The sequence below is a fragment of the Primulina huaijiensis genome, chromosome 4 (genome assembly GCF_012295235.1).
Source record: "Primulina huaijiensis isolate GDHJ02 chromosome 4, ASM1229523v2, whole genome shotgun sequence".
NCBI classification, from domain to species: Eukaryota; Viridiplantae; Streptophyta; class Magnoliopsida; order Lamiales; family Gesneriaceae; genus Primulina; species Primulina huaijiensis.
The window spans coordinates 1,916,136-1,941,716 of record NC_133309.1 but is presented as its reverse complement, the minus strand read 5'-3'; the positions used below and the strand labels follow the sequence as shown (position 1 = coordinate 1,941,716).

The following is a 25,581-nucleotide window of genomic DNA, read 5'->3' as shown; positions in this document are numbered from 1 at the left end:
GACAAGGTTTTGGTCGAGGTCGAGGTCGAGGTCGTGGACATGGACGTGGAATTGGTCGTGGTCGTGGTCGAGGCCGTGGTTTTGAAAACAATAGAGATAGTTATTTTTATAACTCATCTCAAAAGGGCGTCACGAACCACCCACAGAAAAGGCATCATGAGAACATGAGTGTTAATGAAAATCACTCGAAAAGATTTGAAAGTTCTTGTTTCAGATGCGGCACTCCAGGACATTGGTCTCGTATTTGTCGAGCCCCTGAGCACCTTTGCAAGCTCTATAAAGAATCGATAAAGGGAAAGAAAAAGAGACCAACTTCACTGAGCGAAGTGACCGTTTGAGTGATTCAACTCATTTTGATGCTGCTGATTTTATGAATGATTTCTCTGGAAATGATCAATATGTTGGTGGGATAGAAATGAACAATATTGATGCTGCAGATTTTCTCAATTATTTCTCTGAAAATGAACAATATAGTGGTAGAATATAAATGTACAATAATTTATTTTTCATGTATTTAGATGATAATGTTTTATTGTACAATTATGATATGTGTTATATTTACATATGTATCGTCATTACTTTTTTTCATTGCATATTTTTTGAAGTTCAAATATGGAAAATGCTATGAGCAAAACTGAAATTTGCATACCCGATAATGGTACAACGCACACTATCCTCCGAGATAAAAGATATTTCTTGGAACTAAAACCAAAAAAAACAACGGTGAATACAATATCAGGTCCTGTAGACTTGATTAAAGGATGTGGTAAAGCACAATTTTTGTTACCTAATGGTACAAAATTTTTGATCAATGATGCTTTATATTCACCACAATCGAAAAGAAATTTGTTGAGTTTTAATGATATATATTCCCATGGGTATGATACTCAAACAATGAATGAAGGGAATGAGAAATATATGTGTCTTACCACATATAAATCAGGAAAGAAATATGTGATTGAAAAACTACCAATGCTCCCTACTGGATTGCATTATACACATATACGTCCCATTGAATCAAACATGGTAATTGATAATTCTTCAATATTAACCAATTGGCATGATCGATTAGGACATCCTGGTTCAACAATGATGCGAAGAATTATAGAAAATACACATGGTCATCCATTGAAAGACCAGAAGATCTTTCAGAATAATAAGTTTCAATGTAAAGCATGTTCTCTTGGAAAACTTATTATAAGACCATCACCAGCCAAAATCCAAACTGAATCACCAATGTTTCTTGAACGTATTCAGGGTGATATTTGTGGACCAATCCATCCACCATGTGGACCATTCAGATACTTTATGGTATTGATTGATGCCTCCAGCAGATGGTCACATGTATGTTTATTGTCAACTCGAAATGTTGCATTTGCAAGATTACTTGCTCAAATAATAAAATTGAGGAATCAATTTCCCGATTATACAATCAAGAAAATTAGACTTGATAATGCTGGTGAATTTACTTCCCAGACTTTCAATGATTATTGTATGTCTATGGGAATCATTGTTGAGCATCCTGTTGCTCATGTACATACTCAAAATGGATTGGCTGAATCATTGATTAAACGTCTGCAAATGATTGCTAGACCAATGATTATGAAAACAAAGCTCCCTATTTCTATATGGGGACATGCAATTTTACATGCTGCTTCATTAATTCGCATCAGACCAAGTGCATATCATAAATACTCCCCATTGCAGCTTGCATTTGGTAAAGAACCAGACATTTCTCATCTGAGAATTTTTGGATGTATGGTGTATGTGCCTATTGCACCACCTCAACGAAAGAAAATGGGACCTCAAAGAAAGATTGGAATTTATATTGGTTATGATAGTCCATCGATCATTCGATATCTTGAACCACAGACAGGCGACGTGTTCACAGCACGTTTTGCTGATTGTCATTTTAATGAGGAAATCTTCCCAATGTTAGGGGGAGAACAGAAACATACCGAAAAAGAAATTACATGGTATGTATCATCATTGTTACATCTGGATCCAAGAACAAAACAATGTGAAAAAGATGTACAGCAAATTGTGCACTTGCAAAGAATAGCAAATCAAATACCAGATGCATTTGCAGACACAAAAGGGGTAACTAAATCATATATACATGCTGCAAATGCCCCTGCTCGAATTGAAATTCCGAAGAAACAAATTGAAGATAGTCATGATGTCATTAAACGCCTGAAGCGTGGAAGGCCAGTTGGTTCCAAGGATAAAAATCCTCGAAAAAGAAAATTCATAGAGAAACACAATGATCACAAAATAGAGAATGATGTTCCTGAAGAAACACATAATGATCACAAAATAGAGAATGATGTTCCTGAAGAAACACATGATGATGAAAATGTTTTGTCAGAACCACAAACTGACGAGAATCATGAAATCTCTATCAATTATATTAATACTGGAAAAATATGGAACCGAAAAGATATAGAAGAAATTGATGATATATTTTCTTATAATGTGGCAATCGACATCATAAATGATAATGAAGATCATGAACCAAAATCTTTTGGTGAATGTAAAAATCGGCAGGATTGGATAAAATGGAAAGATGCCATCCAGGTTGAATTGGATTCGCTAAATAAACGTAATGTTTTTGGACCTATAGTCCTTACACCTGAAGGTGTAAAACCTGTTGGATACAAATGGGTTTTTATTCGAAAGCGAAATGAGAAAAATGAAATAGTAAGATATAAAGCTCGACTTGTTGCACAAGGTTTTTCTCAAAGGCCTGGAATTGATTATGAAGAAACGTATTCTCCTGTGATGGATGCAATTACGTTTCGGTATTTGATTAGCTTGGCAGTATCTGAAAATTTAGAAATGCGTCTTATGGATGTTGTTACAGCCTACTTATATGGATCACTTGATAGTAATATATATATGAAAATCCCTGAAGGATTTAAGATGCCTGAAGCACAAAGTTCAAAACCCAGAGAATGTTATTCTGTGAAATTACTAAGATCATTATATGGGTTGAAGCAATCCGGCAGAATGTGGTATAATAGGCTAAGTGATCACTTGATGAAAAAGGGATATGTAAATAATTCAATATGCCCTTGTGTTTTCATTAAGAAAACAACATCCGGATGCGTAATTATTGCTGTATATGTTGATGATTTAAACATCATTGGAACAAATAAGGAAATTCAAGAAGTTGTGTCATACTTGAAAGAAGAATTTGAAATGAAGGATCTTGGAAAAACCAAGTATTGTCTGGGTTTACAAATTGAACAAAAAGAATGTGGAATATTTGTTCACCAGACAAATTATACAGAAAAGATCCTTAAACGTTTTAATATGGACAAATCAAATCCTTTAAGTACTCCAATGGTTGTTAGATCATTAAACATAGAAAAGGATCCATTCCGTCCATGTGAAGATGATGAAGATATTCTTGGTCCAGAAGTACCATATTTAAGTGATATCGGTGCCCTTATATATCTTACGAATTGTACAAGGCCTGATATATCTTTTGCCGTAAATTTATTGGCAAGATTTAGCACATATCCAACAAAGAGACATTGGAACGGAATTAAACATATATTCCGTTATCTACGAGGAACGACAGACTTGGGACTTTTGTATTCAAAAGATGCTAATCCAAGTATAATTGGTTATGCCGATGCTGGATACTTATCTGATCCACACAAAGCACGTTCTCAAACTGGATATGTATTTACTCGTGGAGGCACTGCAATTTCTTGGCGTTCACAGAAACAAACGCTCGTAACAACTTCATCAAATCATGCCGAGATTATTGCACTACATGAAGCAAGCCGTGAATGTGTGTGGTTAAAATCAATGACCCAACATATCCAAATCTCATGCAGATTATCATTCGACGAGAAGCCTGTGATACTATATGAAGATAATGCTGCATGTGTTGCTCAAATGAAAGAATGATACATAAAAAACGACAGAACTAAACATATTCCTCCTAAGTTCTTCGCATTCACCAAAGAGCTTGAGAAGAATAAATGTATTGATGTTCGTCACATTCAATCAAGTGAAAACTCATCAGATCTCTTCACAAAGGCACTTCCTACGACAATATTCAGAAAGCACATATATAATATTGGGATGCGCAATATACGAAATTTGTGAAGAATCGTTCGTGTCAACATGTGGGGGAGTTTACGTGACTGCACTCTTTTTCCCTTACTATGGTTTTTATCCCAATGGGTTTTTCCTAATAAGGTTTTTAACGAGGTAGTATAAAAACACGTAATGAAGACAATCATTATGATCATCATCACAAGGGGGAGTGTTGAAAAAATAATATTTAAAATGTGTGTATTGAATATTTGAATGTTGAATATTTGAATGTTGAAAATGAGGTAAAATTAGGTGTTGAATATTGAAATTTGTGTGTGATGATGAAGGTAATGTTGTAATTTATTTTTGGATTATTTGTAAAAATTTTCTATAAATAGATCTCTCATTTGTGAAGAAATTTACAATTGAGTTGAGAGAAAAATATTATAAAGTGTGTAATGTGATAATTTTGAGAGTTTGAGATTTTTACTTTTTATCATAAATTTTTAATTTTTCACAACAAAATATAAATTTTTAACCAAAAATTGGTTATTTGAAATTTTAGATTGATAAGAAACCGACAAGCCCCAAGAAACCAACATGGTTGGTTCAAATTTGTAAATTTTGTAATGTTTTGAATAAATTAAGTTTGAAATATTGTTTGATCAAATTCCCAAACAGCCAACAACATTCAATTTTCTATCCAAATAATATTTGAAAAGTATTAGATTAAAATTATAGTATTAGATTAAGATCACCTATTTTTATTGGCTGAAGAAACATGAGGCGGAATCCGGCCAGTGCTCTGATTCGGAAAGGAATTTTGGGTACATCTTCCTCGTATCTGACTCTGAGTATTTATCCATTTTCATATTTTTGTGCTAGATTTCACAGCGTAAGATCACACAAAGAAGAAGAAAAACCCATTTTACTACATAAGCCGAGATTTGATTTTAGTGGTATAAATGAGCTGGACGATGCTGTGTGCATGTTTCGTGAAATGGTGAGAGTGACACCGAAGCCTTCTGTTATTGAATTCAACAAGCTATTGACTGTGGTTGGAAAGATGAAACACTATTATGCTGCCCTCTTAATGTTTGATGAAATGCGTCAGTTGGGTGTTCTCGATGATTTCACCATGAATATAGTGATTAATTGCTATTGTCAGCTGAATCGAGTAGATTTGGGGTTCTCGATCTTGGGTAGCTTCTTCAAGCTTGGTCATGAACCGGACATAATCACGTTTAGCACTCTCATCAAAGGGTTTTTTTCTGCAGATAAGGCTTCTCACGCGGTGGAAATTTTTAAAAAGTTATTAAGAGAGAAACTATGTGAGCCAAATGAAGTCACATTTCTATCTGTAATATATGGGTTGTGCAAAGCTGGGCACACTCTCCTGGCCTATGATTTGCTCATTATGTTGGAAAAAGGTACTTCCAAACCAAACATCCGGTCGTACACTACGGTAATGGATCATATGTGCAAAGACAAAATGGTAGATGACGCACTCCGAATATTGCACAATATGATTGAGAAGGGCTTTTCGCTGAATATTTTTTCTTATAATCCAGTGATTCGGGGACTATGCAATTTTGGCCGATGGAAAGAGGTCAAAGACTTGCTCAATGACATGCAAGGTCTCAAAATCTATCCAGATTTGTTTACTTTCAATATATTGATCGATGCATTTTGCAAGGAAGGAATGATCGATGAGGCGGAGGATTTGTTGAAAAGCATGAAGAAAAGAAATATTTTACCCGATATTGTCACGTATAGTGCCTTGATCGATGGATACTGTTTAAAGGGAGAAATAGAAACAGCGCGAAGATTGTTTGATTCCTTGGCATTTATGGGTCTCAAGCCCTGTCTGTATAGCCACAACAGTATGCTCCATGGATACCTTAAGAAAGGAAAGGTGGATGAAGCTTTGAACCTTTTTCATGAAATTTCCTCTAATGGGTTGGAGCCCTCAACAATTTCGTACAACATCATGTTACAAGGGTTATTTCATGGAGGTAGATATGATGCTGGCCTGAAGCTTTTCAATGAGATGGAAGCTCGGAAAGTATATCCTGACAGAGTTACTTGTTCTATTTTGTTGGATAGCTTGTGCAAGAATCAACAATTTACCCTGGCCTTCTCTTTTTTGCGAACTATGGAAGACAAAGGTCTCAGTCCTGACATAGTCGCATATTCTATAATGATAGATGGGTTGTGCAAGGGTGGAAAACTTGATGTTGCAAGAGTTATTTTCAATGAACTTCCTTCGAAAGGTTTGAAGCCAAATGTTAAGACTTATACTATCATGATTGGCTCACTTTGTCTAGAAGGACTTGTACAAGAGGCAAAAGATATGCTAATAGATATGGAAGAAGGTGGTTGTGCACCCAACATAGTAACATTCAATGTTTTTGTCCAAAGCTTGCTTAAAAGAAAAGAATTTTACGGGGCAATGCCACTCTGTGAAGAAATGGTTAGAAGAGGTTTCTCCGCTGATGCAACAACTCTGTCCATGCTATTTCATAAGTTCGAGGAATGTCAAGATAGCATTCTGTTGGATATGATTAAGAAACTTTTGCCAAAAAAAATGAATCCTCATTCTTTGGAACCTGAGTTTTCCTATATTCCCAACTAAGGTTTTAGACATCTTTATACGCAAATATATATATGGAAATACTGATATAGAATGGTAAGTTTCTAACATCTGAAATGCTCAAGCGGCAATTTTAAGTTGAACGTGTTCTATCTTATATGCTCTATTGATGTTTCATCTGTGCATTTCTTACCCAGAATGGCAGAGTTCTGATATCAAGTGGCCATTCTGAAAGTAAGAGCTAGTAATAAGTTTTGTCAGTTGATGTAAAATAATTGTCTTATGTTGCTTTTGATGAGATTGAAATTTAAAACAATGCAGGAAGTACTCATCTGCTGCCAACTTCTGCTAAGAATTTGTTCAGCAAGAAGCCTACAAAGAAGGTAATGCCATCTTTGGTTTTACTCTCTTTTTGTTCCGAACTTCATCCAAAGATCAAGTGCATTTCTGCTTGACACAGCAATGACATTACATTAGTGGTTTCTAACAATCAATGTCCAATTGTTACATTTATAAACATGTGAACCACCATTATGTTGATGATAACATTGAATTTCTGTTTACTTGTAACACCCCAAAACACTTCATTCACACACGTGTTATTGATCATGATGAATTATAACTTAAGCTAAATTTCAGGGATGAAATCTTTTCAAAGAGGGAAGGATTATGACGAAAACATTTTGGTTAAATTATGAGCTTTTATTTTTGGAATATTTGTTTATGATAATTTGGGGACGGAAGTTCGAACAAAGGGATTTATATATTTAATTTTTTTGGTAGTTTGAGATATAGTGTTTTTGAAAATAACTAAATATTGAAGATTAGCTACAAAAATATTAACGAACCATAATTGTTAAATTTCTGAAGGTCGAATCCGGAAAATTGGAAATTAGTTATTTTCGAATACTTATGGCCATGATAAGCTACAAAATGCAAGATTAAGAAGAAACGCAGTTGAAAAACAATGATAAAAAGGGATCTAGAGTCTTCTATACTACCCCCTCACCCACTGGACCACACTCCTGTAATTGCAAACTGATCCACTCCATAAACAAAGTCGTCCTGCACAAAGTCATTCACTTCCATTATTTGTATATGTGCATGGCCCTATGTCTATATCTATCTATCTACACACACACCCACACACATATATACTTAGTTATGCATGTTATACATACAAAATAGAATGGAGGAGAAATCTTGCAGCACCCATTTGGAGGGATGGATTTCTTCCCCTGAGTACGGAAACATGCTCTTTGATTTTCCTTCGCTTTTCCCTTACCTCTCAAGCTTTGTTCATCCACCTCTAGGGATGTGTTGCGTTAGAAATTTCAGTGGGCTGTATTTTTCTTTCCTTGAATTTATTGACTTCTGTGGTTCCTTCAGTCTATATTGTTAACGTTCATGCACTTGGTATGACATGTTAGGGTTGTAACTGAAACTTGGAACCATGGGGTCCAAGCCGCATCTCTCTGCTTGGGTCAAGAATGTGGTTTATCTGGTTATTGTAGCTTCTCCTTTCAATCACCACTTATTTGGAGTACCCGCTATAGCCAAGGGGATCCATGTCTACAAGGCAGAAGAAAATTTAGCAAGTTGCAGCAAGTTAGAACTGCTATGATAAATGTAGCAACAACATTAAGAAAATAGATGGGAAGGGAAGATAAATGTCTCAAGTTTTCAGCTGCAAAATGTGGATTTATTGCTTCAATCTAGCTTTCTATCCGTTCCTTATCAATCAAGGCATCATCTATTATCTATGAAGGGCCATGATGGGCGAAAAGTTGAACAGCTACAGATGAGAACAGCAGCCGAGAGAACCATCGATCACAAGTGCAGCAGGGTTCGAGGACATGCCTTCGAGTTTCAGCTGGAATAATATGTTTTTATTGCTTCAATCTAGTTCTTTCCTAATCTTTACTGGCTGAATATCATCCAAGATCATCTTAGAAATCCTAAACCTGATCTGGTATGAGAACTAACCAAAAACATGAAGCAAGCAGGCCCCTTGACAGAAAAGAATAAAAACAGTGCAGCCAAGGAACTAGCAGCGATGTGGTGTAAGTTGAGCTATTTTCTTGTTCTGATTTAGAGTTCCTTTGTTCCTAATACCGATGTCAATGTGTCAAGTTTGATTCAAACATATTAGGATTGGTTTTAGGAAGAATCGAAAAAATCAGTGAAATATAAGTTGTTGGTCAGAAACTTATGCAGTAGCATGAACATGGTCAAAAACTTATGAAGTAGCATGGACGTAGGAACCATAATTGATTCATACCCTCTATAATGAGGACCGACTGGAAGTCAACATTGGAGCGTTTATTTCGGCAAAAGTCTCCCTCGTATGGTATACCTTGTTTGGAACACTTCACCAAGGGACCATCCAGAAAGAATCGGGAGTTCAGGCGTGCTTGTCAGAATATTGGAGTTATTTTTCCTCCATGCAATTGTGATTCGCCAGTCTGTTATCACACAACTCGAATCCCTGTATGACCTTTTTCAACTTCTGTTATCGATATCTGATGGTGGTTCCGTCTCTTCACAGGATGAACTCCACCTATCGAGGGCTCCATCCATATATGACCTTTTTAAACTTCTGTTATTGATATCTGATGATTTTGTAAATTGTTTGAAAATTAATTTGGATGAGCAAGCAACTAAACAGTGCTGTGTTAGGCAGTTAAAGGACTTGATGCTTTGCTGCACCAAACAAACTGGAGAAGATGGATCTCTATTTGATTCTCTCATGTCATCCATTATAAATTAATGAGGTGAGCATACATTGCAAGTGCTCATTCCCTTCCCCTTTTTCATATAAGTTGGTTTAAAAAATATTCCGACTTATTAAATCTTGACTAAAACGCCTATACGGCGAACATATAATCTTCTGTATATGTTTGTTGATGCTCGACTTTTACCTGTCACTAGCTCTAGCAGATGTTCGCAGAGATAGGACATTCGAAGTTCTTTTTTCTGTTTAAGTGAATATAAATTTAATTAAATAAAAATTTATTGTATTTTTACTATTGTTTATATCGTAATTCTTTGAACTAAGATAACAACTAAAATTCATTGTATGTATTTACAAAAATAATTAAGTAATATTGTTATAACATTTCAGTTTTGATGATTTAAAAAGATTGCTGATTCAATGGATAATTACAGAGTCCAACTAAACTGAATTTAAGAAAAAAACTAAATATTCACGAGCAAAAGTTTTCTAAGTCAATTAGAGTCCAACTGATTACTGAACCAAATTGATAATGTATTATTAAAAGGAAAAATAGATGTTGATAGACAAATTGATCAAAAAAAAGCTGATGGAGCCCAATGATAGCAGGTAATTTCAGTCGATCAGTCAGCTCAAATTCAAACATTTTCTAGAAGTATACTCAGTGATTAAGAATCAGAGCTCAGCTGAAATATCGGACAAAGTTTTTCTTACCAACAATCACTGATTCCCAACAAGGTGTCAGAATTCATGCGTACTACGAGAATATGTCAGAAATGACGATGACATGGAAACAATGAAATCTGTATTTGGAAACAGATATATTATTTAAAAAGATGTCTGTTGCAGATGAAATCTATATATAGATCAGTTAGACATGTTTTTAAATCTCCCCGACTATCTGATTTTTGAATTCTCCGATCCTCTGAATTTCTTGAAAAGGCTTTCTGCAAGCCAAAATAATCAAAGCAGGCACACACTGATAATTTATTATCGAATCAATTGACGATCAATTAGTGCTTAGAAATTTCCTTGTGAAATCTTTGTAATTAAGATTAAGAAGTCTTATTGCTCATTTTGATTAAGATTGAAGTATAATAAGAGTTTCAGTTAGGCACTGATGAGTCCTATTGAAGTCAGTGATTTCAAATTGTTTGTAATTACCAAAGCTTTTTAGTGTAATCTTTCTGTTAGGAAGAAGGGATAACATATGAATATTGAAGTCTCCGAATATCTAGAAACAACATGTGCATATTTACATTTAAGTATATCTACATTTAATTTTCATTTGATAGCCCAACTAAGTTTTTTATATAAGCTATTTTGTTCAAACAGTTTCAGTCAGTCTATTTCTGCACAGTTTACACTGTTCACTTACCAACTAACAAGAATTTATTTTAATGTTGCTAACCCAACTGAAACATTGTTGAGATTATTTATTCATCATCTTTCTAAATTAATCTTCGATTCTAAAAAATTTTCTATCACTATGCAATACTTTTCATTATTATGAGCACTATTAAATCGTAACACTTGGAATGCTATATAAATTAAAATATTGAGGTTCTACTATTATCATTGGCTATAGGTATTGATAAAACTCAAACACTCGATTCTACATTTGTGTTTGTTTTTACTAATTAAATAATATTTACTGTATTGAATGGTCAAATAAATTTATTTTAATCATATAAACAAGCTAGAATAGATTATCAATTTAAATCAAATTTTAATTAACTAGGTAAAGAATGGAAATCATTTTAATTATTCTTAAATTTACTATATATATATTATATTATACTATATAGTATAAAATTCTGAACAAATTCATTTTAATTATTCTTAAATTTACTCTATATATATTATATAGTATAAAATTCTGAACAAATCGGACTCTGATCATAAATCAAACAGTAATCGGACTCAGGTTCGTATATAAGTCTGAACAAATCTGTTCATAAATCAAAGGTTCAAATCGCAAACGAAGAAATGAAGATCATCAGGGGTGAGTTTTTTCTGCTGTTGACAGAAGAAATATGAGGAGAAATCAGGCGATTGCTCTGAATCGGAGACGAATTTTAGGTCCGACTGTGAGTAATTATCCATATTCTTATTTTTGTGCTACATTTCATGGTGTAAGATCTCAGAAAGAAGAAGAAAAACCCATTTTACTACATAAACCGAGATTTGATTTTAGTGGTATAAATGAGCTGGACGATGCTGTGTGCATGTTTCGTGAAATGGTGAGAGTGACACCGAAGCCTTCTGTTATTGAATTCAACAAGCTATTGACTGTGGTTGGAAAGATGAAACACTATTATGCTGCCCTCTTAATGTTTGATGAAATGCGTCAGTTGGGTGTTCTCGATGATTTCACCATGAATATAGTGATTAATTGCTATTGTCAGCTGAATCGAGTAGATTTGGGGGTCTCGATCTTGGGTACCTTCTTCAAGCTTGGTCGTGAACCAGACACAATCACGTTTAGCACTCTCATCAAAGGGTTCTTTTCGGCAGATAAGGCTTCTCATGCGGTGGAAATTTTTAAAAAGTTATTAAGAGAGAAACTATGTGAGCCAAACGAATTCACATATCTTGCCGTAATAAATGGGCTGTGCAAAGCTGGGCACACTCTCATGGCCCGTGATTTGCTCGGTATGTTGGAAAAAGGAACTTGCAGACCTGATCTCTACTCTTATAACACGGTACTCGATAGTCTCAGTAAAGATAAGAAGGTAGATGATGCACTCCGATTATTGTACAATATGATTGAGAAAGGGGTTTCGCCAAATGTAGTTACTTACAATTCATTGATCCAGAGCCTTTGCAATTTTGGCCGATGGAAAGAGGTGAAAGACTTGTTTATTGGCATGCAAGGTCTCAACATCTATCCAGATGTGATTACTTTTAATATATTGGTCGATGCGTTTTGCAAGGAAGGAATGATTATTGAGGCAGAGGATTTGTTGAAAAGCATGAAGAAAAGAAATATTTCGCCTGATATTGTCACGTATAATGCCTTGATAGATGGATATTGTTTTCGAGGAGAAATGGATAGAGCACGAAGATTGTTTGATTCCTTGGTATTTATGGGTTTCAAGCCGTGTATCATTAGCTACAGCAGTATGCTTGATGGATACCTTAAGAAAGGAATGGTGGATGAAGCTTGGAATGTTTTTCATGAAATTTCCTCCAAGGGTTTGGGGCCTACAACAATTTCCTACACCATCATGTTACAAGGATTATTTCGTGCAGGTAGATATGAAGCTGGTCGGAAGCTTTTCAATGAGATGGAAGCTCAGAAAGTATATCCCGACATAATTACTTATTCTGTTATGTTGCAAAGCTTGTGTAAGACTCGACAATTTACCCAAGCATTTTCGTTTCTGCAAACTATGGAAGATAGGGGTCTCAATCCTAACATAGTCATATATTCTATCATGATAGATGGATTATGCAAGGGTGGAAAACCTGATGTTGCTAGAATTCTTTTCAACCAACTTCATTTGAAAGGTTTGAAGCCCAATGTTGTGATTTATAACATCATGATCTTCTCACTTTGCCTAGAGGGACATGTAAAAGAGGCAAAACATATGCTGATCGATATGGAAAAAGGTGGTTGTACACCCAATAGTGTGACATTCAACATTTTTGTTCACAACTTGCTAAAAAGAGATGAACTTAACGAGGCGATGCAACTCTCAGAAGAAATGGTAAGAAGGGGTTTCTCAGGTGATGCAACAACCGTGTCCATGCTATTTCATAAGTTCGAGGAATGTCGAGATACTGTTCTGCTGGATATGATGAAAAGGCTTGTTCCAAGAAAATAAATAATCCTTCTCTGAAACCTGAGTTTCCCTAAGTTCCTAATTGAAGTAATACACATCTTTCGATACCAATAAAGATATGAAACTACTCGCATAAAATGGTAAGTTCGTACACTCTAAAAATCTAATGATTGCTGAAGCATCGTTTTTATGTTGAATGCATTCTACGTTTATTGCAAAACTTTAGTCGGTTTAGCAACTTGTTTTTTGTAACTTCAATTTCATTTTTATTTCCTTGTGTCAGTTGATTGTTCGTGGGACATGGAAGTCTAAAGAGAAGGCGGGTTTATGAAAGACCTGGTCTGCTATCTACTGACTTTGGTTAGTCCACATATTATTTACAGATGGTACTGAATTAAGTATGATTTCTACGCCCGATTGTGTTACATTCAATGTTTTTGTCCAAAGCTTGCTGAAAAGAAGAGAATTTTATGAGGCAGTGCTACTCTTGAAAGAAATGATTAGAAGGGTTCTCAACTATGTCCATACTACTTTATAAGTTTGGGGAATGTCGAGACAGTGTTCTGCTGGTTATGATTAAGAGGCTAGTGCCAAAAAATGAGTCATCCTCATTTGAAACCTGTGTTTCCTCATTAAGTATGATTTCTACGGGAAAACCGCAGGTTAAACTCGATTGCCGTTGATCCTTTCTCTGCCTTGATATGTAATTGTTCATCATATACCATTCCGAGGGCCGAGGCACCATCCAGAATGAATCCGGAGTTCCGGACGTGCTTGTCAAATCGACACTTCTTTCGAAGAAAATTGTGTAATCCCAATACAAGCTCTGTTTGGGTCTTATATGGAAATGGAGGAGTCATCTTGAATATTTTGAACTGTGATTTAAATATACCAAATGTCCACTCATCTGCGTTCCTCAAAGAAGCATGACTAAGATTGAACAACTCTTTAGCATCTTCAGGGTGACGACCTTGACCTGTGAATTTTTGAAGATGATAACTTACATCTCGAAAAAGAGCCAAGAATTGACGTCGATTTGGATATTCACTAAAAAATATTTACCTATCAAATCATATTTGTAGAGTTAATTAACTAATGAATAATATACATAATCTTTGAAAACTACAAAAATATAAATAGTCATGTGATGTATAAACAATATGTCAAATAAAAAAAATAAACAAGACNATACTACAAAAATAAAATGAACGATGTTAATAATTTTTACTTTAAACTATTGTTAGCAATATTTTTTTTTAAAAAAAAATTCAAAATAAAAGAAAAAATAAATAGATGAGAAAATAATGAAAATTTTAGTGTTTGTATTAAGCATGTGAGTTTGGGAGATTTCTCGATTAAATGTACATCCAAATCTTTAGGTTGAATCAAAGACTTTTTTTTATATTTTATTGTTGTACCTTAGGCTATAATTCTTGTATTTAATAGAATTTCATGGAGTCGTTAAAAGTTTATTGACATTTTGAATACCTATAAATTTTTATAGACTTTTAAACTCCATAAAAGTCATTAAAAATTTAGAACTAATACACCCCTTTAGTTTTCAATGAACAAATTTGGTATCACTGGTTTATTTTTCCTGTCCAAAGTCTGATAATTCAATCTCTTTTTTTCCGTTTCAAATCAATGAACGATTTCATTTCATTATTTTGAACCATAATTTTGATTAATTTTATTTATGTCACGACGATAATTTATAATATTAAGTGTTTAAATTTTTTATAAAATTTATTTTAGAATTTCTGTCACTTTTCTTCTTAATTGTAATACAATCTTTAATTTTTTTTAGTGAAATAACTTAAACTCTAACAAAAAAATATTAATGTATGCAATGTAAAAAAAATCAAGGCTGTAGTAGAGGCAATTTTATCTTAGACAAAGATCTTCTTGAAGCTACCCTCCTCCCTTTGCCAACGCCCTCAAAGAAACAAAAGTAAATGAGGATGTAAACGAAACAAATCTAGTAGAATAGTTTGAGGCTCGAGCTCGGCTGTTTAAGATTTATATAGGCTCGAGTTAGATTCGAACTTCTATCATGAGGTTCAAACTCGCTTTGTTTTGAAATTACTAAGCTCGTGAATATCTTGAACTCGGTTCATTATTAACTTGTTTATCATGTTTAACGAGCCTGGATCGAGCTCCGTTCGTTTTCGGGCTTGTTAAGTGGGCTTGCTTTCGAGCTCATTAAACATAAAAGAGCTCAAGCTCGAACTGGTTTCGAGTTCGTTAAAGATAAAATCGAGATTGATTATACAATAAAATGTATCTCTATACATAAACAAATGTTAAATTAACACCGGAAAAGTGTAAATCCATTGATAAATAACCAAAACGACAAACGTAACAACTAAAAAAACTTAAACGAACCATACAAACGAAAATGTTCGTGAACAGTAAACAAGCTGAGCTTTAGCTAGCGAACCACATAAACAAGTCGATCTCAAGCTCAAACTCAATCTCGCAAACAGGCTCGTGAGCTTTAACTACCCAAGATTTTCCTCGCATGACTGTGAGTAATCATCCATTTTCTTGTTTCTTTCAAAGTGTAGGATCACACAAACAAGAAGAAAACACCATTTCTGATGTGAATTTTACACTTAATACTGCTTTGTAATGCAGCTATTTCAGCTCTTGAACTCCTATCATTGTCTTCCCCCTCCCTCCAGGTCCTTTTTAGAGCAGATGACTTGAAATTCTGACAATGAAATCCATGTGGCATCTTCAAGAAAAAGTCCCTCCCATTGCACTAGCATTTGGGCTTGCTAAAACGGAATAGCTATTCTCAAAGCGAGCTAAACAAAATGGGGTCACGATCAGATACGATGATCCTTGATAATTATCTTAAAGTAAAGATCAGTTTGTTCATAATATAGCATTTGTTAGAATTATCAATATGATTAAATATATTTTGTTGAGGTTTGCTAACAATTTTTTCGTCTTTCAATGTCCGAATATTTTGATATCATCGTCATTGTCATCGCTTCGAAAATTATAATAGACAGTAATATCTAAAATTAAAAAAAAAAACAACTTTTTAACTCTTGAATTTTATTAAAAAAAACATAATAAAAAATAGCACATAATCAAATTTATTTTTATTTCAAATATATATATTTTTAAATTATTCTTAATAATTCAATTAATTTTTTCATTCAATGAACTAAACAAATATTATTATTGCAAGAAATAAGAAAAGAAAAATATTGAAACCCAAATTTATATTTTTAATTTTTAAATATTAAAATCACCCAAATTTACAGTTTTAAAAACAAACATCAGTCTTTTTGTGGTGTTAGAACAAAGGAGAAAGTGCATTTAGGTAAAGATCGCTGCTGACTGCTGTTCAAGTTTAATCCATCAAAGATTATGTCAACAGAAAGTAAAGATCATCGGGGCTGATTTTATTTTTGCTGTTGGCCGAAGAAATATGAGGCTAAACCAGGCGACTCGGAGAGGAATTTTAGGCAAATGCTCCTCGTATCCGACTGTGAGTGACTATCCATTTTCACATTTTTGTGTTACATTTCATAGTGTAAGATCACACAAAGAAATAGAAATAGAAAAAGAAAAACCCAGATTCGATTTTAGTTGTATACGTGAGCTGGACGACGCGGTGTGCATGTTTCATGAAATGGTCAGAGTGAGACCGAAACCTTCCGTTCGTGTATTCAGCAACCTGTTGAGTCTGGTCGTAAAGATGAAACACCATTATGCTGCCCTCCAAATGTTTGATGAAATGCGTCATTTGGGTGGCGTTCTTATTGATGTGTACTCTATGAATATCGCGATTAATTGCTATTGCCTCCTGAATCGAGTTGATTTTGGGTTCTCAATCTTTGGTTGCTTATTCAAGCTTGGTCATGAACCAAACATAATCACCTTTAACACTCTCATCAAAGGGTTCTTCTTAGCAGATAAAGCTTTTCTTGCCGTGGAAATTTTTAAAAAGTTATTAAGAGACAAATCATGTGAGCCAGATGAAGTCACATTCCTAGCTGTAATAAATGGGCTGTGCAAAGCTGGGCACACTCTCATGGCCCGTGATTTTCTCGGTACGTTGGCAAAAGGAACTTGCAAACCTCATGTCCACTCTTATAACACGATAATCGACAGTCTCAGTAAAGATAAGATGGTAGATGACGCTCTCCAATTGTTGAACCAGATGATTGAGAAAGAGGTTTCACCAAATGTCGTTACTTACAATTCAGTGATCCAGGGCCTTTGCAATTTTGGCCGATGGAAAGAGGTGAAAGACTTGTTTATTGACATGCAAGGTCTCAAAATCTATCCAGATGTGATTACTTTTAATATATTGGTCGATGCATTTTGCAAGGAAGGAATGATAGATGAGGCGGAGGATATGTTGAAAAGCATGAAGAAAAGAAATATTTCTCCTGACATTGTTACGTACAACACCTTGATAGATGGATATTGTTTGCAAGGACGAATAGATAAAGCACGGAGATTGTTTGATTCCTTAGCTTTAATGTGCCTCAAGCCTGGTATTATTAGCTACAACACTATGCTCAATGGATACATTAAAAAAGGAAAGGTGGATGAGGCTTTTAACTTTTTTAATGAAATTTCCTCTAATGGATTGGAGCCTTCAATAGTTTCCTACAATATCATGTTGCAAGGATTATTTTGTGGAGGTAGATATGATGCTGGCCAGAAGCTTTTCTATGAGATGGAAGCTCAGAAAGTATATCCCGACATAATTACTTATTCTGTTATGTTGCGAAGCTTGTGTAAGACTCGACAATTTACCCAAGCATTTTCCTTTCTGCAAACTATGGAAGATAAAGGTCTCAATCCTAACATAGTCATCTATTCTATCATGATAGATGGATTATGCAAGGGTGGAAAACCTGATGTTGCTAGAATTCTTTTCAACCAACTTCATTCGAAAGGTTTGAAGCCCAATGTTGTGATTTATAACATCATGATCGGCTCACTTTGTCTAGAGGGACACGTGCAAGAGGCAAAAGATATGCTAATAGATATGGAAAAAGTTGGTTGTGCACCAGATAGAGTGACATTCAATGTTTTTGTTCAAAACTTGCTAAAAAGAGAGGAACTTAATGAGGCAATCCAACTCTCGGAAGAAATCGTAAGAAGGGGTCTCTCAGGTGATACAACAACAGTGTCCATGCTACTTCATAAATTCGAGGAATGTCGAGATAGGGTTCTGCTGGATATGATTAAAAGGCTTGTCCCAAGAAAATGAATAGTCCTCTGAAATCCAAGTTTCCCCAAGTAAAAAGATGTACCGATTGATGTGGTTATTCTGAAGATCGTGCTTGTCATTTGTGTTCGTGGTACATGTGTTGTATGTGTATTGAATTATATTTTTTTCAGAAATATAAAAAGAATCAGCCAAACGAGAGCAAGAGTTGAACTTATATCAATGGGTATGGATAATTTTTTTCTATGGACCCTAAGAAGTTAGAAGCAATCATGGAATGATAGAGACCAAATATTGTGATAGAAATTCGAAGCTTCTCGGGTTTAGGCTCTGTATTACCCATAAAATGTTTGCATAAATGTTTGATCTGCCAACCATTGGTTCAAGCCATTTTTTCTCTCTTCCACAAGGTAACTATGTCCACTAGATGGTAGAGTTCTCATTATCAAGATCTCCTTTGTCTTCTCCAAACTATCAGAAGAAAGACTTGAAGGTGGAGTACAGACTCCTTGCAGACATATTGGCCAAGACATTGCTAGCCAAGGCGCGGATTTTTGACAAGGTCTTCACTGAGAAGTTCTTGTTCGTGGCGACCATCACCTCAAGAGTGAATGTCAATTGGTCTGGCATTCTTTTCAAGATTCTCACATGTATGGTGAAGGAGGCACAATCTCCCGATTTTCCATCCCCCTCCACTATCTATTGAAGAAGATGAAAGTGAGTTTGGTGGATGTTGTTCAGCTCCACAAAGTTAAGCTGATCAACTGGTCAAATGTGGAAAGCTACCGCAAGAAGCAGATGTCAATGGGTTCTAAGTTGATGGTGGTAAAAATTGAGGCGTGAGCATATATTGAGAAGAAAAAAAAACCGGCCGTTAAGGCTATTAAATTCAAAGCTCGAGCTAAAAGAGACCAAGATTAAATTGGTCATCTTTTATGATTTTCAAGAAGCTAGAGAGAAGGCTCCTCTCACTCGAGTCTTTTCTGAGAAGAAGCGGACATATAAACCCAGGATGAAGAAGATCAAACTGATCAAACACGTATCTGAGCCTCTTTGCCCCTTATCTATCCCAGTCATTCCTATCTCCAGCCTGAAGAGCGTAAGGATAGTATAACCAAAAGAAACTGCTCACCAGTCCAATCTGCCCATCATTGTTCACAAAGCCAAAGGGAAATGTATTCATGAGGTCGAGCCCAATATTTCATCTGTTCAAGCTTCCATCAATATCGCTATGGAGCGAGTCAATCAGATTGCTAAAGAAAATATTGGCGAGTTTGAAAGCTGGGTTGACCACCGAACCACTATTCTTTTTGGGGTCATTCGTAAAGAGAAGAAGGTGAAAAAAGTAGCAGCTCTTGAGCGGAGGATGTTGCGATATGCTGAGACATATGTTATCTCTGAAGCTATCTAACGAAGAGACTTCATAGAGCTTGAGCTAAAAGAAAGTGCCCTTCTGCACTTAAATCAACAAAAGATAGAAAACTTTGTCGCTCATAGTCCCACTGCCAAGGACGATATAGCAGTATTAAGCCAGCTTGAGATGGACACATTGTCCTTATCGATGATGGTGAAAGTAAAAAGATGGGAATATGAGCCTTATGTGGCTGAGCAAGACATAATCTTATTAGTGTTTGACTTAGGAGAAAGTTATGCTAGTAAGAAACCAATCTCTGAAGAGTTGAGCTGAAGTTTTTGAAGCCCGGGCTGATGAAGATATGATGACTGAAGAATAGATTCTAGCTACAAACATAGAAAATGAGGCAGAATATGTTTGTGGCTATAATCTATTCTAGTTGCTCCTCCCCCTTCTCCTCCCATTAAAATCCAATCGGAAGAGCTCCCATAGATTCCTCTAATCTCAGATGAAGTCATCATATCACTCTCTCAGTTCAACTTCGATCAGGAAAAAATGGAACCCTCTTCTATGATGCTTCAAGACCAATATTAGATAAGGAAAGATTCCATAATGAAGAATACTTGAATTTGGAATTCGTTCCAACCACTCCTGTCAATGAGCACATGTTAGACTATCAGATCATTTATCCAGAAAATCTGACCAATAAGGAGATGGTTATCCACAAAACTTTCAAAGATTAGGTTGCTCAGGACCAACGGGGACCAGAAGTTGTGGATACTATTATTGCAAATCCAATCGTTGAAGTTCTAACCTCTCTCCTCTCCTCAAATCAGCCTGAATGCCTTATATGAGTTTGATGATGTTATTACTCTTCAATTCATGTTCCAAAATATCTACTCCCAAATGAAGGACTTGAAAAATCAGTTTCCCATGTGAGGTCAAACATTTTTCTCATACTATAGCCTTTGATGGCTTCAAGAAATAGCATCTGCGCAAGCTTAGGTCAATTGATACACACTTCAAGATGACCGCATGACAAAATTTTACCAAGAAACAAGCCATTGCAATGAATGTTGAGCTTTTAGGGAAATTACCCAAGTAAAACATCATATGGGCACACGGTTTGATATCCTCCAGTCCAGCATTGGCAGTCAGTTGCGGGAAGTTCTCGAATTCATGCAACGTGATAATGACAAAAAGGGGAATATTAGAAAAGAATAGATGAACAAAGGAAAAGAGCAGAAGCCAAACGGGCTGAGGATCGATGCAGGTTTGAGGTGGAAACTAAAAAGAAAAGAGGTGGTAGAAGCAGTGGTAGAGGTGGTTTGAGTTCAGGTTTTAGACGATAGACTTTTATTACTAATATTTTATTTTGTTGGTGTAATAAGATTTTTTTTAATTTTACGCACAAGTAATAAAAATATTTCATTCGGTCAATGAAATCCATTTTTTTCATTATATTTTGTTTAAACTGTTTTCATATAACTTTTGTATAAATTTGTAGCTTGTTTTAGAAAAAAATTGTTAAAATATCATATCAACCTAAGTTTTGGTAATTGACAAATAATAGCATCGAGCAGTTTCAGATCTAGCCGCGCTTTTTTTGTAATTCAGGTTTTCGGACCACTGGATCTTTTCATGTTGTTCAGACAAAACATCAAGAGTTCAAGCCCTTTACGCAAGGAAGTCAAGCCGCAGTTTTTCTGTACTCTGGCTGCAAGAGATCATTTGTCAATGTAACCATATCAAAGTTCTATACATGTGTTCAAACCATTTAACTCCAATGTACAACAAACAGTATATTTTAGTAAGTTCTAAAGATACAACAAGTCAATTCGTTTCTGATAAAATATGATGGCAAAGTCTCCTACCAACTCCGAATGACAGAATATTTCCAAATATGTCCTAAGTCAATCAACTTTCAGAGGCTACTGGAGCTATAGACGAAAAAACAAAGAACATTAAATGACATTTATTACAGTGTGCGATGATGGTAGTGACAAAGACATTTTGTTGAGAATAAGTACAAATGATCATTGAAAAGCAAATATGATCGTTAGAGCTTTTAAACTACATGCATACTTAAAAAAAACAAGGGAATTGATTGATTATTTTTCTCAAGCCTGCATACTTCTGAGATTTTTTCGTACTCTTAAGAAGTCAAATTTCAAGTTGCTCACTTAGTACATGCTTATCAGAATATATCATATCATCAAGGATCAATAATAAGTCCCATTTGAAATTGGTTGTTACAAGACGTTATGAAACCAAAGTCTTTTAGTTGAATCCTTACTACGTGGAAGAAAGGGTGATATAGAAGTGTTATCTCTGAATATTCATAAATATATATATTTCATTTCATTACACACCTAACATTCTTGCATATTATTTTAAAGACATTTCTTGTTAACTATCGATAGCATTATATGGTTCATCAATAATCAAGTCAGATTGTTTCCGCACTTATACATTTTTCAATTGTCCAGCAAATCTAGAAGTTCAAGAATATTTTTCTTGACAACCTAAAAACTGTGAAGAAAAATTCGAAGTTCAAAAAAATTAAAATAGTTTATTCACCCTCTTCTAAACTCTAATCCGATCACAATAATCAATTAATGACACTTCTTCATCTTCAGAAAAACTCTTATGAGATCATCTCGTGGGTCAAATTTCGATAGACATGTATTCTATCCAACTTGACTCATGAAAAAATATTATTTTTATATCAAAAGTATTATTTTTTTATTCCAGATAGGAACTGAGTCGACTAGTATCACAGATATAAATTCATGAGACAGTCTCGAAAAAAATCTACTAATTTATTTTATTTTATTTTTATCATAATTTGCGCTTCTCGTGTTAAAAAAAAATGTTTAAATTGAAAAATCTGATAAAGGAATATCAATAATAAAGGGATGCACATGGCTGAGACTCTTTCTTCGTCACACAGGTTGTCTTGAATTTCTGCAAAGGAGAAGTGTCATCTTTGACCTCTTTGCTTGTATACTGACACACATGATAAAAATGCATCTGGGAATTCTTCATTTTCCAAATAAAATAGGCGTAAAACGATCATGGCCTACCCATATATATATATATAACTCTCAACTCCCATTGTGTAAAAAAGATAGTTGCGAACGTGTTGTGGAGGAGAAAAAACAAAATTTCAGGTTTAAAAAATACGAAAAAAAATGGTTTTTTAAAATGAAAATTGATTATGCAAACGTTCCCTAGAAAAATGTCGAGAAGATTCTCATCATAATATATATATAAAAAAAAAATGCATGCCTCTCTTTGTTCTTTCCTTCCTTTTGACGAGTCTTGAAATGTGAACACGAGAAAAAGTGTAAAGAAACAAAGTGACAAAATATTCCTTGGCTGCAACTATGCAGCCATGTGACGTTTGTGTCAATGCCAATGTGGAATTTTGATGACGATCAAGAATGAAATTTTATTGAAACTGTTTATATTCGGTTCATCTTTTAGAACCCTATCACACCTCGAGTCTTATGAAATAAGATGAATTGAGACAAAATTTTGTAAATACGTAATTAGTTGAATATATTATCCGGTTATTTCTTTTCCAATAGTCTTGGAAGGGACAAAAGAAAGATGTTTCTTCAACAATTCTGATATCTAGTAGATCTTTCAGTAGGATTCGAATCCAGATGAAGTTCTGATCATCTATATGAGGAAAAAAAAAACGAACAGATCTTGTAGGATTCTCATCGCTACGAATTCGTTACACTCGGTGACCATGGGAATTTATGAACGAGGGGCTTGAATCTACATAAGTACAAACTTCAAACAATCAAATGTAAATTTTTAGAAACTTGCATTATACATGATAAGCAGAAAGTTCAGTCTATGAAGCCTAATTTCTTTACAAAATTGTAAATAAGACTTAAAACACCTCCCAACCCTTTTATTCTGGCCACATTCCCTCTCATTATTTCCTTTTCCCTATATCCAAGAAAACCAAAGACGCAAACTTTTGGATCAATTTCATCTACTATGACTATTTGCAAGTCCGAAGGAGTCGAGTCCCTCGGTCCTGCACCGCACGATCCTATGGAACACTTGTCTAACTTCGAGTTCCAACGGATCCAATCCATCCTTTATAGCTTTATGAACTATAGCCAATTCTTGAACCCTTTCCTTCACTTCTGCTTCTTTTTGCATTGTCAATGGAAAGTGGACAGAATCGGTTAATTCGTTCATATGTCTAGCACACTTTTCGATCCCATGAATCTCCTTCAACAACCCGCAAGAGTTTCTACGGTCCCGTTTCTTGGATTCATCCAAGATCCTTTCATGTAGTGAAAGGATTGGGTCAGCCCAAACAAACTGCTTTGTAACCGAAAGGTGAATCTGAAGGCCACGATCTTGGCAAGGGATCGCGGCTACGAGTGCCCACATCACAAACAACAACACATGACTCATGGTAAAAACAGCCACATTCAACCTATTGGTGGAGATTATCTCGTTAGTTTTTGGAGCTACCAAGTTGCTCGCAATTGATTGAATCTGCCTTGCCGCTGACCAAGTCCTCGAAACACTCCAAGAAAGAGATCTAAAATGACTTAAAGATCTCAGCTCCCTATGCGCATTGTTACGCACAAAAGACCGATTCCTATGAGCAACACTCGAGCTAGACTCTTTCTCATCGAGCATTCCTATAGCCAAATCGATCAACGCCTTCTTGGCACGGCGAAATTGGCCCTCCCCAGTGGTTCTCTGACCGTCCAAAGCACACAAAACAATCTCCAATTGTTTTTGCCACTGCCTAATCCGTTCGATCCCATCACGAATGGCGTTACACACATCTAAAGCCTTGAGACTCCTCTCGAAATAATCCGTAATGTACTTGTCCATCGGGGGCTTATTCAACTGGCTCTTGTTTTTAAAGACAATGACTCTGAAATCCTCTTGGCAGCAGAGGAAAGTGTCCAAAAGCTTTCGGATCCACGGGATCGAAAGCAGATCATCGGAGTCCGATGGTGCTAAATCACGGAATCTTTCAGCCACCTGCCTTTGGAAAGCTTCTAATTCAATTTCCTGACCAGTGGATTCGTTCGGAGACTCCATGGAGTGGATTTGATCACGTTTCCTGCTCGAAATCGGGAATCCAAAGCTCGAAGACGATGCTAGATGAAAATCTGTAGCTGGCATATCTTAAATTTACATCAAAATACAGAGTAATTGTTCAAGAAATTAGGACACAAATGGAACTTTTAGATCAAGGCTCAATGTAACAACAAAAGAGGCAAAAAACCGACACTTGAACCAAAATTTGGGAACCAAAGAACACAAATTTAAGTAAAACCCACAAAACCCAGAAACAAAACACCACAAACAAGATAAAAAAAGCTGATAAATTTCAAGAAATTTCCTCACAGAACCCAAGAAAATGCTTGCGAAGAGAACCCAACAGTCACCAGTGATTCTGGACGAAGGAGAGATGAAATGGGGATATTTTGAGACCCTAAACGAAGAGAAGAGGCTTATATCGAGTGCGATTTGGACCGCGTAATAGGGGATTTTGTTGGGGGAAATGGGGAGAATATTTCAGCAATGTAAAGTAATTTGATGGCGAGAATTCGTAGCATTAATACAAGTGAAAAGAGTGCCGAAGAAGGGGTGTGGCCCGCTCATTCATTTACGCGCCACAAACACACAGCCAACACGCTTCGCTTTTACACCCTTTTTTTTAATCCTTGTATGGAATAGTAATCTAGGCAAGAATTTGTAAATCACGTAAATCAAATAAATCTTCAAAACTAAAAATATATTTTCTTGTCATTCAATATATTCTCTCCATATGATAAAATCTGGTACGAGCAAAAAGTAATA

The 25,581-nt window shown here is 35.3% G+C and overlaps 4 protein-coding genes across 9 annotated transcripts in view; 3 read left to right on the top strand and 1 right to left on the bottom strand.

Moving 5' to 3' along the window:
• The window catches only part of LOC140975170 (uncharacterized), a 10,998-nt gene extending 1,578 nt beyond the window's left edge, over window positions 1-9,420 (top strand). The window contains exons 2-5 of one of the 5 annotated variants that reach the window (XM_073438737.1): window positions 4,831-6,742; window positions 6,844-6,880; window positions 6,968-7,029; window positions 8,077-9,420. In XM_073438737.1, coding sequence (XP_073294838.1) covers window positions 4,831-6,688 — 1,858 coding nt within the window. In that variant the 3' untranslated portion in view covers window positions 6,689-6,742; window positions 6,844-6,880; window positions 6,968-7,029; window positions 8,077-9,420. Of the gene's footprint in view, window positions 1-4,830; window positions 6,881-6,967; window positions 7,107-8,076 lie in introns of those variants that run through there. The other 4 variants (XM_073438736.1, XM_073438735.1, XM_073438733.1 and 1 more) reach the window with 4 other exon arrangements.
• A 1,829-nt stretch (window positions 9,421-11,249) lies between these two features.
• On the top strand, window positions 11,250-13,962 carry LOC140975171 (uncharacterized). 2 transcript variants are annotated; one of them, XM_073438740.1, is made up of 4 exons: window positions 11,250-12,731; window positions 12,828-13,308; window positions 13,452-13,528; window positions 13,616-13,962. In XM_073438740.1, exons 1-2 carry the CDS (start codon window positions 11,417-11,419, stop codon window positions 13,208-13,210), a joined length of 1,698 nt encoding a protein of 565 aa, XP_073294841.1. In that variant the 5' UTR covers window positions 11,250-11,416; the 3' UTR covers window positions 13,211-13,308; window positions 13,452-13,528; window positions 13,616-13,962. The 2 variants fall into 2 exon arrangements, with proteins under 2 accessions (XP_073294841.1, XP_073294840.1); XM_073438739.1 differs by having other exon boundaries at window positions 11,250-13,308; window positions 13,616-13,958.
• A 2,484-nt stretch (window positions 13,963-16,446) lies between these two features.
• LOC140975169 (uncharacterized) lies at window positions 16,447-18,639 on the top strand. Its single transcript, XM_073438732.1, has one exon. The coding sequence runs from the start codon at window positions 16,614-16,616 to the stop codon at window positions 18,411-18,413; it is 1,800 nt and encodes a 599-aa protein (XP_073294833.1). The 5' UTR covers window positions 16,447-16,613; the 3' UTR covers window positions 18,414-18,639.
• A 4,891-nt stretch (window positions 18,640-23,530) lies between these two features.
• On the bottom strand, window positions 23,531-25,318 carry LOC140975168 (protein BYPASS1-LIKE-like). The gene has a single exon (XM_073438731.1). It carries the CDS (start codon window positions 24,898-24,900, stop codon window positions 23,734-23,736), a length of 1,167 nt encoding a protein of 388 aa, XP_073294832.1. The 5' UTR covers window positions 24,901-25,318; the 3' UTR covers window positions 23,531-23,733.
• Between the last annotated feature and the right edge of the window lie 263 nt (window positions 25,319-25,581).

Excerpts from the sequence above, each read along its gene's own strand:
- LOC140975171 (XM_073438739.1), top strand. The coding sequence starts at position 11,417 with ATGAGGAGAAATCAGGCGATTGCTCTGAATCGGAGACGAATTTTAGGT.
- LOC140975169 (XM_073438732.1), top strand. The coding sequence starts at position 16,614 with ATGAGGCTAAACCAGGCGACTCGGAGAGGAATTTTAGGCAAATGCTCC.
- LOC140975168 (XM_073438731.1), bottom strand. The coding sequence starts at position 24,900 with ATGCCAGCTACAGATTTTCATCTAGCATCGTCTTCGAGCTTTGGATTC.